The following is a 13,543-nucleotide window of genomic DNA, read 5'->3' on the forward strand; positions in this document are numbered from 1 at the left end:
GCCTTGATCGCGTTTCTCTGTTCCTCTTTTAAAATTAATTTGCTGTCGATATCTTCTAGAACAGACCTAATAGCAGAATCTACACACCTCAACTCTCCAGCAGCAGCCATTGTTGTTGTCACCCAAGCATGCTTTGGTGACGTGGTTGATTACGTTACTGTTGATCATCTGTCCATCATCTGATAAAGGCCGCCCTGACAATTTGATTGGCCTGCCAGATATTGTGCGAGCATACTCCCGACCTCAAACGTTGTGGGCGGGACTAAGTTCGGAATGGCACCCAGGCTAAGGTTTATGGGCACTAGGACATGAAAAAGAAAATTAATTAATTAATTAATTGTCAGCTATAATAACTTTAAATGATTTGTATAAATACAAACCAAGACCACTTTAAAAAAAAAACTGATTATTTTTGCTCTGTGAGATGAACTCTTCAAACTGTTTTTTTAAAACATGTTCATTCCAACATTTCTGCAAACAGTGCTTGAACATCTACAATAATGGGATAACCTAAATTGATTCCCTAAGAACAATCAAACCCATAGAGTTGTCTTTTAAAAGATATGTTTTAATTCAGTGCTATTTAATGATAATTAATATTTCAAATCCCAGCAGTTATTAAATATTTTTCTCTATTTGCTGGAATATGCAGCCATTAATACACATTGTGTTTGTCATGTACTATGCCTATAAAAAAAACCAAATATATTCATCTTAAAATAAAGCCATATACAGAAAGCTTTTCTCCTGGTAGTATGTGCTTAGTCCTTTTTGGGAATGAAAAGAATTTTTGCACCAAGCCCCATCGTTGTAGACTGTTGCCATCTGCTGGCATTACATATGCATTCAACAACATGGCAGTTTCTCATCTCCTGCTTCAAGCAAACACAAACATTCACAATTTATTCTCAGCACTACTTGTCTTATCCCACTTGGCCTTGAAGATTTTTTCAGATTTTTGCTTAACTGACCTTAAACTTTTACGAAAAATTACCTAGAAATAAAAAAGTAAAGACTGGTGATCTCTTTTTTAACTATAGTTTTACTAAACAGAGTCTTCCCAATTCAGAGCCAATATTGTATGATCAATAGAAGGCTGGGATACATTCCTCTGGTTGCTCTTGTCAGGTTGCCTGGTTTGATCGTTGGTAAATACATGCTGTTTGAGCCTTTGCCCTCATTGGCCGTCATCCTTGACCCCCCCGTACCAATCTTTTTAACCCCTGCCCTTGAAAGCGTCTGTGCATGTCACTGCTTAAATGCATTGAGAGTGGTTGTTATGGTTGTCAAACTGAGAACAAAACACTGCTTGGATAATAAAAGTGCCTTTGGCGAGTCCATACCAGTGCAGGCTGGAGGAAAAGGGATGATCAGTTAATAAGAGGATGTGTAAAAACAGTTACTTTTTTGGTAAGATTCTATATAAATTGAAATCTAACTACTTAATTTAAAAGATATTTTTCCTGAATTGGTCCTTCAACTACCTTAAGATTAACAGATACAATATGTGAATCACTTCCTACCAAAACAATGTATGTTAATGTATAGTGTTTTCAGGATGTGCTCATAAAATAGTTGTAACCTAGAGAGCGTCAATCCCCTGAGCTGATCATCTTAGATTTAAGACTATAATCCAGACGTCTCCCTTCTTCAGGTTCCTGACTACCCACAAAGGAGACAAAGTCTGCTCAGCCCAACTGTTTACATTTGTTCATCAATCCTTTTACCTCCATTAAAGGCTCAGGTGATGACACTGATCTGCCGTCCTCAGTAATCTCCGTCGGGCTCAAATAATACGTTCAAAGTGAATCAGAATGAGGACACATGACGGACAGACAGAGCTTCTAAGGGCTACACTGTTATCTGGGATAAGATAATGAGAGGGTGGGGTCAAAAATCTTAATTTATCTTGATACTATAAACCCTTATATTGAGGGATCTTAGACCCATTTCAGTTTAAATGGCATTAACTTCTATCTGAACAACACCTCCTTTGAGTAAGTTTATACTTGATTTTTGCTCAACATTTTTCCAGTGTACCATGGTTTATGCCCTAAAACACAGATACTTATAACCATCTCTCCTCCACAGAAGACTTTGAGGGAGAACTAGGAACACACCAAGCCATTTGCCTATAGTCACCCAAGCTTCATTCCTTCCCCTTTTCCCCCACATGGCAGACAAGATGCAAAATCTGTCAGTGACATTATGTAGCAAGCCAGCACCCCGTCTCAATTTTCTTTCAAATTTTCTTTTAGATATCTTTTTTGAAATCTCTATAGATGCATGTGTTATTAAATAAGAAGAGCAACAGGACCAAATAACATTTCAAACTTAGACCACTGGGGAGTTCTGTTTTCAGAAGATGGCTTAGGGCTCCTAGGCACCCGTGGGCAACACTTTGGCACCCCTTTAAAGTCCCCTTAGCAACTTGAAGGAAAAAGTACCAACAAAAGAAAAATATATTATTATTTTGATTTAATTTCACAACTATTAAATACTGTAAAAATGGGTATTCTAATTCAAATACTAAAGTTATTCTGAAAATTAATCAAAAACAAGGGCAAAAGAAATGCCGTAAACCTAAACATCTGGTAAAGTTTTAGACATTTATTTTAATATATCCAAATTCAATAAGCACCTTAATAATATTCAAAGATTGTATCAAGGTAATTTGACATACTAACATAATGATATTTACTAAGCCCCTGGTTTGCTTTTTGGAGTGCATGGTGGAAGTGCCTATGCTTCTCAAATAAGCATTTTGTTTTTTGTTACACATTTTATATGTTTGTAAAAGCTGCATGCATAACTGATCGCTGGATTCCATGCATTTTTATAAAGCAAGTAGTTAAATCCCTTTAACTCAATGAGTTAGAGCAGGAGTCGGCAATCCGTGACTCCAGAGCCAATTGCAACTCTTTAGCACCCCCCTTGAGGCTCCCTGGAGCTTTTTCATAAATGTATGAAAAATAGATTTTTTTGGTTTGTTTATTTTAATATGGTGTGTGGGAGCTCAAACAGACGGTAGTAATGTTTCCCAATGCTGTAAACATTTGTATAATAAATACATTTAAACAATATATGTAAACATTTATTTCAGCGGAAATGTGTGTCATAGATATCAGTGGTCAAAGCCTGCAACACGTCTCAGCGCAGCACGGTGCCAGGCAAAGAAATCCAATAATTTTATCCCAAAGGGATAAAAAGGAAGATACCTGATGAAAACAGGGGATTCAAAGAAGAATGGACCAAATCATTTGCTTTCCTTATCAATGCGGAAGGATTGCCACCATTTTTGCTTTGGCATGAACATTTTTCAAATAATAAAAACAGTCATTTAGAAAGGCATTTCCAGGGAAGGCTAAATTTGCAGCCGATCACAATGTTGTTTGTGAGAGAAAGAATGCGATTGCAGAACTTCTGGATAAATTAGAGGAGAGCAAAGATAGATTTAAGAAGTGGATTGCATATCCAAACTCCACTACTGCTGCTAGTTTTGTTTCAAGCAGGAAAAAAAAAACGTCAACAGCTCAGACAGGTAGCCCGTTGATGCAGGTATGTGAACTTTCTTCCTTTTTTTCCCCAAATCCTAAAAACATAAATCACACCAAGGAACGCTGCATGGTGACGGATGCATGTGTGATTTCGGGGTTAGAGAGCTCTGCTCTGATGGATGTCATTTCCTGCTTGGTTCCACATGACTCAATCAACTCCTCCCAACAGAAACACGTCCACCATAGAAAGATTCCTTTATCTTGTTTCTATCATTTTACCAATGCAACAAAATTTAACCCGCGCAATGGGAGCGTTCACTGCCCTTCCCTCTCCTCATGCTACTATGTGACATTTGCTCCAGGACTAACATTTAATCATGGATGCTTATTATATATTTAGGCCCACATAGTCCTTTTCTATAGTAGGATAATACACATAGAACCCATGTTGCCATACGAGGTTTATAGAAGACTTGTATATTTTTGCGGCTCCAGAGAGATTTGTTTTATGTTTTTGTTTTTTTTTTGGTCCAATATGGCTCTTTGAGCAGTTTGGGTTGCTGACCCCTGAGTTAGAGGGTTGACCTCTCTTGGATTGCCAACAGTATTTGTCAAAATAATAGCCTGCTTTATACTTTAAAAGTTTTTTGGTATAAGTTACAAAATGGCAAAGAAACTTTTCACAGGGATAGAGTTTGCAAAATGTTTACCATTTGGAGTATTTTTAGCATAGCATAGATCAGTAAAGAAAGCATATGCTGGTTCATGTGTGGCTGTAATAATCTCTCCTATCATTGTTGTGTGTGCAGAGCCGGGGGCTGCTGGTGGTGGATCCCTGTAGTAGGACCCATGGTTGGTGGAGCTGTTGGTGCTGGGATTTACTTCCTCCTCATTGATTTGCACCAACCGGAGCCTCAGAAACAGGAAAACAACATTCGGGACAAATATGAAAGCATTACTCTGACTTAAAGTAAAGAATCTAAACAAAAATGCATTAAGATTCCAAAAAAAATGAAAATTTTAAACAATCCATTGGACTTTGTTGTCAAGTTTGAAGACCGTTCGCTTTCCATCCAAAAAAATTAATTAGGAAAATCTGAAAAGATATACCTTTTCAATAAAGCCATTTGAATAAATTCATATCCCAGTCAGTCCTGATTTTCAATGGATTCTTCAAGTTGCTGCAGTATTTTTGATGACAAACAATCAAACAACACAGGATTCAGTATTAAAATGTGACCGTTTATTATGGAAATTTGTTTCTGTGCATTTTTTATTTAATAACTTTCAAGGGTAGGAGAGACTTTACTTTTTTTACTTTGTATTTTTCATGCACATTAAAGGTACTTGTTTGTTGCTTTATTAGGTCTGAAATCGTGCTGCTTTTATTTTAAGTCAGCCGTAAATACAAATAGTACCGTAATAACTATTTTTCCAGATATTTTTGGGGGGGTTACTTCTTAAAACTAGGGTACATCTCTCATTTAGGAAAATGTTTGGTGTTCAGTCAAAACTGTTTCACAGTGTTAAAAACAATTACAGCTCAGGACATTTAAGCCTTCGTTGGATTAAAGGATAATTTCGGGCTATTTTTGTTTGTACAGATGTAGCGGTTTAAAAGTTCCCCTTTAGGCCAAAAGACAGCCGAATGGCCTCTGGTTTTTGCCAACTTCCCTCCAAATTCCAGCCGCTGGAGTAGCTCCCCTCTTTCTGCTGCGAGTGTCAATGTTCACTGTAATTCCAGCCATTTATTGAAATATAGGGTATTTCAGGGATACAATCTGGCTGCTAGGGGTATTGCCTGACTGACAGCATCATCACAGGGGATTTACCCTCACGGATCTGCTGGGTACCAGCAAAGAACCTGCCAAGGATGAGTCAAAGACCTATCATGGGGAATTTTTTAACCGCTACTACTGTAAAATCTAAAATTATAGCCTGGCCAGCTGGACTGATACGACGTATAGATGGTGTGTCAGTCTGGTAAAGGGCTTATAAAGCTTGATTAGAGTGGCTGGACTAACAGGGTCAGCCCCATCATGTTAGAACCATTCAGATAACTACAGATGTGATTCAAAACCTACAAGGGACACATTAGGTTTTTGTAATTTCATAGTCTGTAAAACATATCAAGCTGTCAAAGAATTTCTCCATTGAATGATTTTCTGCCAATTGAACCTAAATAATCTGAGCATATAAGGTCTGCTTTACTTTTTATTGCATTTACTATGTTGCGGCCGCCAGCTTTTTGTTATGCTAGCAGACATGCGCTGCTGCCTTATGGGTAATTCTGCCACTGAGTCATGCAACGTAAAGTCCAACCTCCCTTGCTGTGATTGGTCCGGCCAAATCCAGAATGAATGACGCTTTGTGTAATTCAGTCTGGCTGGTCAGGCTACTAAAATGTAACAATAACAAAAGAAGCAATACTGCGTGGAAGAGCAAAAATGTGAAACAATTAATCCCAATAAATGTGTTTGTAAGTTTTGAATTTAATCTTGGGCGAAAGCTAAAAAAAAGAAGATGCTGTGACAAAAACTTCAAGTGAGTATTTGTCTATGTATGAATTCCTCTGTTATGAGCTTTTACTGTAGGATACTGATTTTACAGCAGCCCCAGTTGTTGTTTTATTAAACTTTCAGCATTAATCAGCAGCATTTATTCCTAGAGTTTGTTTTGAAATTGTTTGTTAATTGATAATAAGTACACCAGTGTAAAGATGTTTTGATTGTAGGAATTAAAGTAATATGTTTTTTTTCTGATCAATAAGCAAAGGGAAATCACAAAATATATTATTTATCCCTTTTTTTGTAAGTTAAAGTACACAAATAGATCTGGAATAGATTTCTTTTCTGTCTATTTCTGTGGATATTATGGATTTACCTGACTTAAACATTTATAATGTTGACATTATTTGCTAACTTTTTGCATGGCTTAGATTTTGTTTTAGAAAACTGAACTGGATTTAATACCAGGTTCACTTTATTGTCTAAAAAGCATGGATTATATAGTCTAGGAAAAACAGATGCCATTTGTTGTAAAACACAAGAATTTGACATGTTAAACGTATGTATTGTAGATCTGTGCAAATAAAAGTTATTTTTCCACTTCCATATGCTTTTGTTGTCTTGTTAAATATAAGAATAGAATATGAAAAAATGAAGTCAAAATACTTCAGTACTTCATGGGCTGACAATCTTCCAGGGTGTACCCGCCTTTCACTCTTAGATTGCTGGAAATAAGCCACCATGAAGACATGCAGAAGAAGAAGGATGGATATATGAAAGTCAAAATAGTCGAGGAAACTTTAAAGAAATAACGTTCAGCTATTTTTTTAGACCCATTTAAAAAGCTGTAAAAACATAACTTCACTGTACACCTATTCCCAGCACAGGTTTCCTCAATGATTTCATACTTTTGAAGATTCATATACTATCTTATGGTGTTCAAATTTACATTTTCTGGTTTAAACCTTAAAAAGAAAAGTTCTATGAGTTTATTTGGGAGTGATAAGCCTTGATCTTTTGGCTCAGTGCATGCATTAATTCTAGAATAAATGTTTCATTACCATTTGTCGGTACAAGCAGATCTAGTAGAGAGGCCTGGAAGACAAAGGGCCTGATCTTCAACAGATTTGCATGTCAAATAACAGGTGCAAACTGGTTTGTACGTGCAGAGCAGATCTTTAAAGATGGTGCAAAGGGATTTGATTTCACAATTCATCAGGAAGCAAGCACAAGCCGTTCTTTTGCGTGGGCAGATCATATTCCAATTATCAAATTACACAAATTAATGGGTAGAGGATATGCAAATGGTTATTTGCAAATGCAACTGTGACCAAGTGTTAAGTGATTTTCTAAATTGGAAACCTATTTGCGGCTACAGTTTTTGTTTCTTTTTGGTGAACGCAAACTGGTTTGCATTTGCGCAGCATCTTTGTATATCACCCACAATATGCCGACTTATTGCACATACAAAGAAAAAAAAAGATTGGTCCAATGCAGTTTAGCACCTTTTATTTAGAATATTTGACGATCAGAACCACCTTCAGAACAAGCAGCTCTGCTTTAAACCAGAGGGGGGCAGCAGTGATACCCTCAAGTAGACTAGTCTAACGAAACATTTTAATTATAGGTGTAATTAACCCTGAACTGATCACAACAATAGAAAAATTATTAAAATTCCAACACTAAAATAGTAAATACACAATTTATGCTCTTTTTAGAACGAGTTGTGTGGTTTGGGCGAAAAGGGAAAAATTTTTCTCTGAAAGAATTCCAGGAGTTTTTATTTAACTAAAGATAAAGAACAACTGCCTCACTCATCCTAAATGTAATTATACAGAAAAATGAATTATTACTTTAAATCGAATATAGGTATACATGTGTGTACACATTTATTAGGAAGGGCTATAGAAAATTCTGATCTTCTGTGATTTATTTGGAAAACATGTATTTTTTCCCCTATGTCAAAGTCTAATTTCTTAGACTTAGAGACTTAGAAAACATTTATTGTCATTTTGTATACACAAAGTGTATACAAAACAACATTTTGCTTTGTAGATCTCTCATGCATGTCCATTTTCTTAAAGTGCAGCAGTGAACAAATGTAAACATTGTGAGAGAAAAGACATGGTCCAAAAAATGCAATGACATGGTCAGTTTGATGCTGGATCTGTGACATGATTTAGAGTTTTGTCAACAATTTAGCTGTCTGATGGCAGTGGAGAAGAAGCTGTTTTGGAATCTGCTGGACCTGCATCCAATGTTTCGAAGCCTCTTCCCAGAGGGCAGCAGGGAGAACAGTCCATGGTGGGGGTGTGAGGGGTCATTGATAATGTTATGGGCTCGGGACACGCAGCGCTGGGATAAAATATCTTTAATAGAGGGAAGAGGAGCCCCGATGTTCTTCTCTGCTCTTCTCACCACTCTCCTCACCTTCTTCCAATCTGCGGCGCTGCAACCTCCACACCACACAGTGAGACAACTGGTCAGAATGCTCTCTATGGTGCTTCTGTAGAGGTTCGTGAGGATGGGTGAGGTGGGATCTCCACATCCTCTGCAGGAAGTACAAGTGCTTTTGTGCCCCAGTGTGATTAGTTTAGATCAGAGGTTCCCGAACTATTTGGGTATTTATTGGAATACAAATATTTCTTATAGATATGATCCATTGGTGTAGCACTAATAAAAACAGCATCAAAAGCTATTGTAATTGGTCTTGTGTATTTCTAAGTGATGCTTTTTGTCTTTAAACATATATAAATGCCTTGTCGTTATTTTTGGTGTAGTTTCTGTAGAGGATCTTAAAACATGATACTTGTTAACAAGAAACCACAAATAGGCTCAACACCACAATTTCTAGAGTCACTGTTGTAGATCAACCCTGAACTGATTTTGTAACCTTTTTTCAGCCAACCTTTGATGCAAATTGATCCCTGCCTGGCCAGCTCTCTGACATTTTTCTGACATTCCAGTCACTGACCTGTGTTTTCTACCTCGCAGTGAATCCAGTTACCCGCCCCGATGCCGATCACCTGCCCCGCTGGGTTATTTGTTCTAAATAAAGCTTGTTGAAATGTCTGAACATTGGGTCAGAGTTTCTGAGATGTTTACAGTAGCTTTTATTACGCCTATAGGAGAAACACCTTAAGTCACATGTTCATGTTAGAATAAGGCCATATACAGCAAGTTTTTGCCCTGATGGTGTTTACTCAGTCCTTTTTTAAGTCTGAAAACAAATTTAGCAGTGATAATATGCCTTATTAGAAATCAGTCTGCGGATAATGGGACACATTTCACATCAGATACCTCAAGACAGGTGGAGAACGATATTGGAATCAGACATGGATTCGGAGCAGCCTACCATCCAGCCTCTTAAGGGCTCGTTGAACGAGTGAATCGCACCAAGAACAATTAGCAAAATTTTGTGCTGACACAAAATTGACTTGGATGGACCATCACCCTTAGTGATGCTTTTCATACAATAATCACCCACAGAGCGCATGGGATTGACCCCCTCATGAGCTTCTGACAGGAAAGAAAATGCCCTTTCCATTGACCTCCTCCATCCAGTCCAGGACTACCCCCACACTAGATGGGCAGAGGGAGGAAGTAATGGACTATGATCAACAGTTGCAGTCTGCTGTCAGGCTTTTGTCCAACAATGTAAAGGAAGCCCAGTCCAGAGAAACGGTGGGAGAGACCCCAAACAGCTGGCCTCTGGAGACTGGATATACAGGTTTTCCAGAGGGCTTGCAAGGACCCCAGGTGGATAGGACATTTCAAAGTGTCCAACCTCACAGTATAAGTGTCATGATGTTGGTTTTGTTCAAGTTTTTGTATTTAAGTTCTTAAATATTTCCTGTTTGCCGTCTTGTGTCAGTCTTCTTTTCCGTAGCTCCCTTCTTGCCCCTGTTCACACCTGCTCCCAACCTGCTGATTAGCCTGGTCTTTTTTTCTCTCTCCCATATAATCTCCTCCCGTTCAGTCACTCTTTGATGGTTTGTTGTCATTTCTTTGCCCCCTTGTTGTCATGATGGGTCTGTAGTGCATAAACCCACATGCAGAACACCACAGAAAACGGGGTAAAAGTTTAACAGTTTATTAAAGGTTGAGCACACAGAATATCAAGAGCTGGTTCTGGTACAGGTCCAGGACAGCAATCACTGAGAATCTGCAGAGATGGATTGTTTGGTTAGCCAAGCAGCGGAGAAGACTTGATTGATGTTTGATTCAGATTTGTACCTTGATGAGGTTCAGACAGATCACTGGAGAGGGGGAACCAATTGGGTCCAGAGAAAGTGGGTTCAGCAGAGAGCTCAGCAGCAGCAACGTCTAGCTTCAGACTAGAGAGTTTCAGACCTTGACTTGATGTCCTAGCTCTCCTATAAGAGCTAGCTGGGGAATCCAGACTGATTGTCTTCAGGTTTGGCTTCCTAGGGCAGGCAGGCAGGTTTCCAAGCTAGCTCCTCCTGAGCTACAGACTTCGGTCGGACTTTCCTGTGAGCAGAGAAGACAGAGGCAGGTTAGAATCTAGTTACTCTCAAGAGTAGACTCAGATTCTCAAACGTGAAACAGAGGCTCAGGTTCCGCTAACCAAAACTGGTCAACACTCCGGCGAAGAAGACAGTTGTGGCTGCTGCTTATGTAGGAGGACTCCTGATAGGCTGATGATCCCCAGGTGTGCTGGAGGCTCCAGCCCAGGAGACCCACAGCACTCTCTGCTGGAGACAGGTGGCAGATCTCCAGATCCCAACACTTGTAAGTATTCCTGGTTCCCTATTTTTGTGGATTCTAAGGATTTATGTTTTGGGATTTTTGCTTCTGTTACCCTTTTGTTATTAAACCTTTAAGTAACCACCTTAAGCTTTTGTGTCTGCATTTGGGTCCTGTCAAACCACCACCCCCACTTGAAAGTATGGGTTTGGTTGGACGAGGACCAAACTAAGGTGAGCAAGCCTTTGCATAAAACACATTGCAGGAAAAGTGAGCCGCCCTTGGAAAGGAACCTCAGAGAAATCAGAGAGCACCTGGGGTATATTAGGGAGAATGTGACAAATCAGGATGATGACGCACTGTGAAGGGAGGGCAAACGGAGGGGCCCTGGTCAAGAACCTCATCACTGTGACATGGGGATCCAGGGTGAGTATAAAGCGGGAGACCTTCAGGTATGTTGATGCTACTGTACATAGAATAAAACACGACAACCATACACCACAGATAATCTCTGGTCCATGTATCAGGGAATATAGGGGCGTGGAGTTAAGTTACACACTCTGGGGAGTTCAATAACTTTTCAGTTTGATCTCTGCAATGCCATAGATTGTGGGGTGAATCCTGGCGGGTGTATGATGTTTTCATGTGCCGTTTCAGATGGGGAGCTACATATGGGGGACAATGGTTCCCCTAGGTGGAGCTATGTGGGCTGGAACACTAGGCCCGGGGGGTACACAGCACCACAAACTGACAAGTTAAAACAGATACAGGAGCAGAACATTGGGCTGCTATGTGCCAGGCTGACCACCTCGTCAGACCGCAGCTTGATAAAGGTTAATCCCCTTTTACTCACAGTGACTGGCCTTAAGGGAAAATATGTATTACTGTGGAAGTAACCCTCTTGATAATTGTCAGTAGCAAGGGGGTCTTAAATGGTCTATTCAGGCTTAACTTGTTGGACTTACCTCAGCTTGAATCACACTCAGGAATTGATGAGCCATTATCAAATATGTTTGAGTCACGGTTTGGAAACTCAGGAAACCTTTTGGTGAGTGTATTCACTTGAACCATTATTGTAGCTGCTGTAATAGCAGTTTGTGTGTACTGTTGCGCAGTATTCGTGCTCTCATCCTCTGATGCATAGATAGAGCCACTGGCTCTCTTTATGGTAGCAAATTGGGTGCAACAGCCACCTACCAGATGCCACTGACAATATTCCATGATGTCAGAGGAGATTTTGAACGCTATGCTTTTAGGCTCGTTTTTTTTTTATCATGCATAATCACTTTTTGGGTCGTTTTTTTTTTTTTTAGACTTGTGATACACTAGGGTCCTTTCTGCAAGCACACACAGAGGATCCACCTGAGAGATCGCGTTCAGTACCTTGAGCTAGAGCAAGGTTGTTTTTTTTTACCTGAACTAATGTGGTTTTTGCACATGTACTCCAGGGTTGGGTGATTTTTCTGGGGATGGGGGCGTTGCCCAATTATGGATGCTCCCTAATCACCTGGTGCTTCAAGGGATGTATCAGTTCTTTAATTTTAGGTTACCTGTAAAAACGGTAACTTATCGGGGGGAATTGTTAGGTTTATTCTTTATTAGTCATGTGTATTACATGTTTTTATTTTCACAAATATGGGAATGATAATGAGTTTTTATGTAAACTACTTTTTTTTATAATAGGATTGAGGCCAGTGAGATATATTTAGGCATCGCCATTGGCATAACACTGACTAGTTATCGTTTTTTAAATTGCTAAATAGTTTCCCTTTATCTCACCTAACCAGAACTCATTCAAATAAAGCCTAGATTCAAAGGTAGTAACATATAAGGTTATGCAGAGATGACCACATTCTCAGTAAAGGTTGGAATCACTGAATAGGATGAGCTTGAAAAAGCTGAACCAACCCTTTTAGGTTTTCTTTGTATTTTTAGAAGCTTTGAGGAGAAAAAGACTTGCATCTGTGTGCCATGTTAGGATCTGCTTGACCACTGTGTGATCATTAACCCTGTCTGTGTACTGAACTGGCTCACAGCATTGACCTCAGTCAAGCTAATAAAGGAAATCAGACCAGGGAAAAGGTCTATAATTCCCTGCTTTAAACTTATGACAAGAAAGTTGGACAACAATTTAGTGGCAAAGAACTGATCTAAATGTAATCGATCATTGAGACTGTTGTTATTGCTGGACCGGTACACTCAGCCGAGCCTCAGGTTCAACACCCTAACTGGACTGAAACTGCATATTGAGAATAAACAGTTGCTTGTTAAGGATCCAGAATGAAAGATGACAAAAAACGGTTAAGGTCGAAGTCCTGCTTGTTTTCGTGGCCATGCTGGATTTGTTGGAATTACAATATTGCTTCTTTGCCCGGTTACTCTCAACTGTGATCACTTTGAACCTGGACCAGGAACATAGAGTGCAACACTTTAGCTGTTCAAACATGTGATGCAATGTTGTGGGAAAATTCCACTCCGGCTCTCTTAAATTCAGCTCATTATCTATAAACCACTGATGAAATATTTCATCTTGATAGTGAGGCAGGTTCAGTTCATACTAAAGAGTGTTTTCTTCACTTTTAGGTAGGATTGGAGAGAGTCTATACAGGAGTCAAGGAGTCATGAGTTTCAGTCATTTCCCCCCTCTGCCCATACCTTGACTCTTTCACAATGGGTTGAATGTACACTGTAAGGCCTCAGCCAATCAGCTCAGCAGTGAAACCACCTGATGTCTGAACTATGACTTGTGTCGTCTTCTTTCTGTCTGTTCAGTGCAGTACGATGATCTGATTTTGGATTTCTGGAAGGCTTTAAGGCATCTCTTAGAGAGTT

General features: G+C 39.3%; 1 protein-coding gene across 1 annotated transcript in view; it reads left to right on the plus strand.

Moving 5' to 3' along the window:
• aqp9 (aquaporin 9) overlaps nt 1-5,100 on the plus strand; it is a 34,354-nt gene extending 29,254 nt beyond the window's left edge. Inside the window, exon 6 of the mRNA XM_015391805.1 lies at nt 4,307-5,100. Within this exon, the coding sequence (XP_015247291.1) occupies nt 4,307-4,466 (160 nt within the window). The 3' untranslated portion in view covers nt 4,467-5,100. The remainder of the gene's footprint in view (nt 1-4,306) is intronic.
• The last annotated feature ends 8,443 nt before the right edge of the window (nt 5,101-13,543 follow it).

This window comes from Cyprinodon variegatus, unplaced genomic scaffold (genome assembly GCF_000732505.1).
Source record: "Cyprinodon variegatus isolate N-32 unplaced genomic scaffold, C_variegatus-1.0 Scaffold561, whole genome shotgun sequence".
NCBI lineage: Eukaryota > Metazoa > Chordata > Actinopteri > Cyprinodontiformes > Cyprinodontidae > Cyprinodon > Cyprinodon variegatus.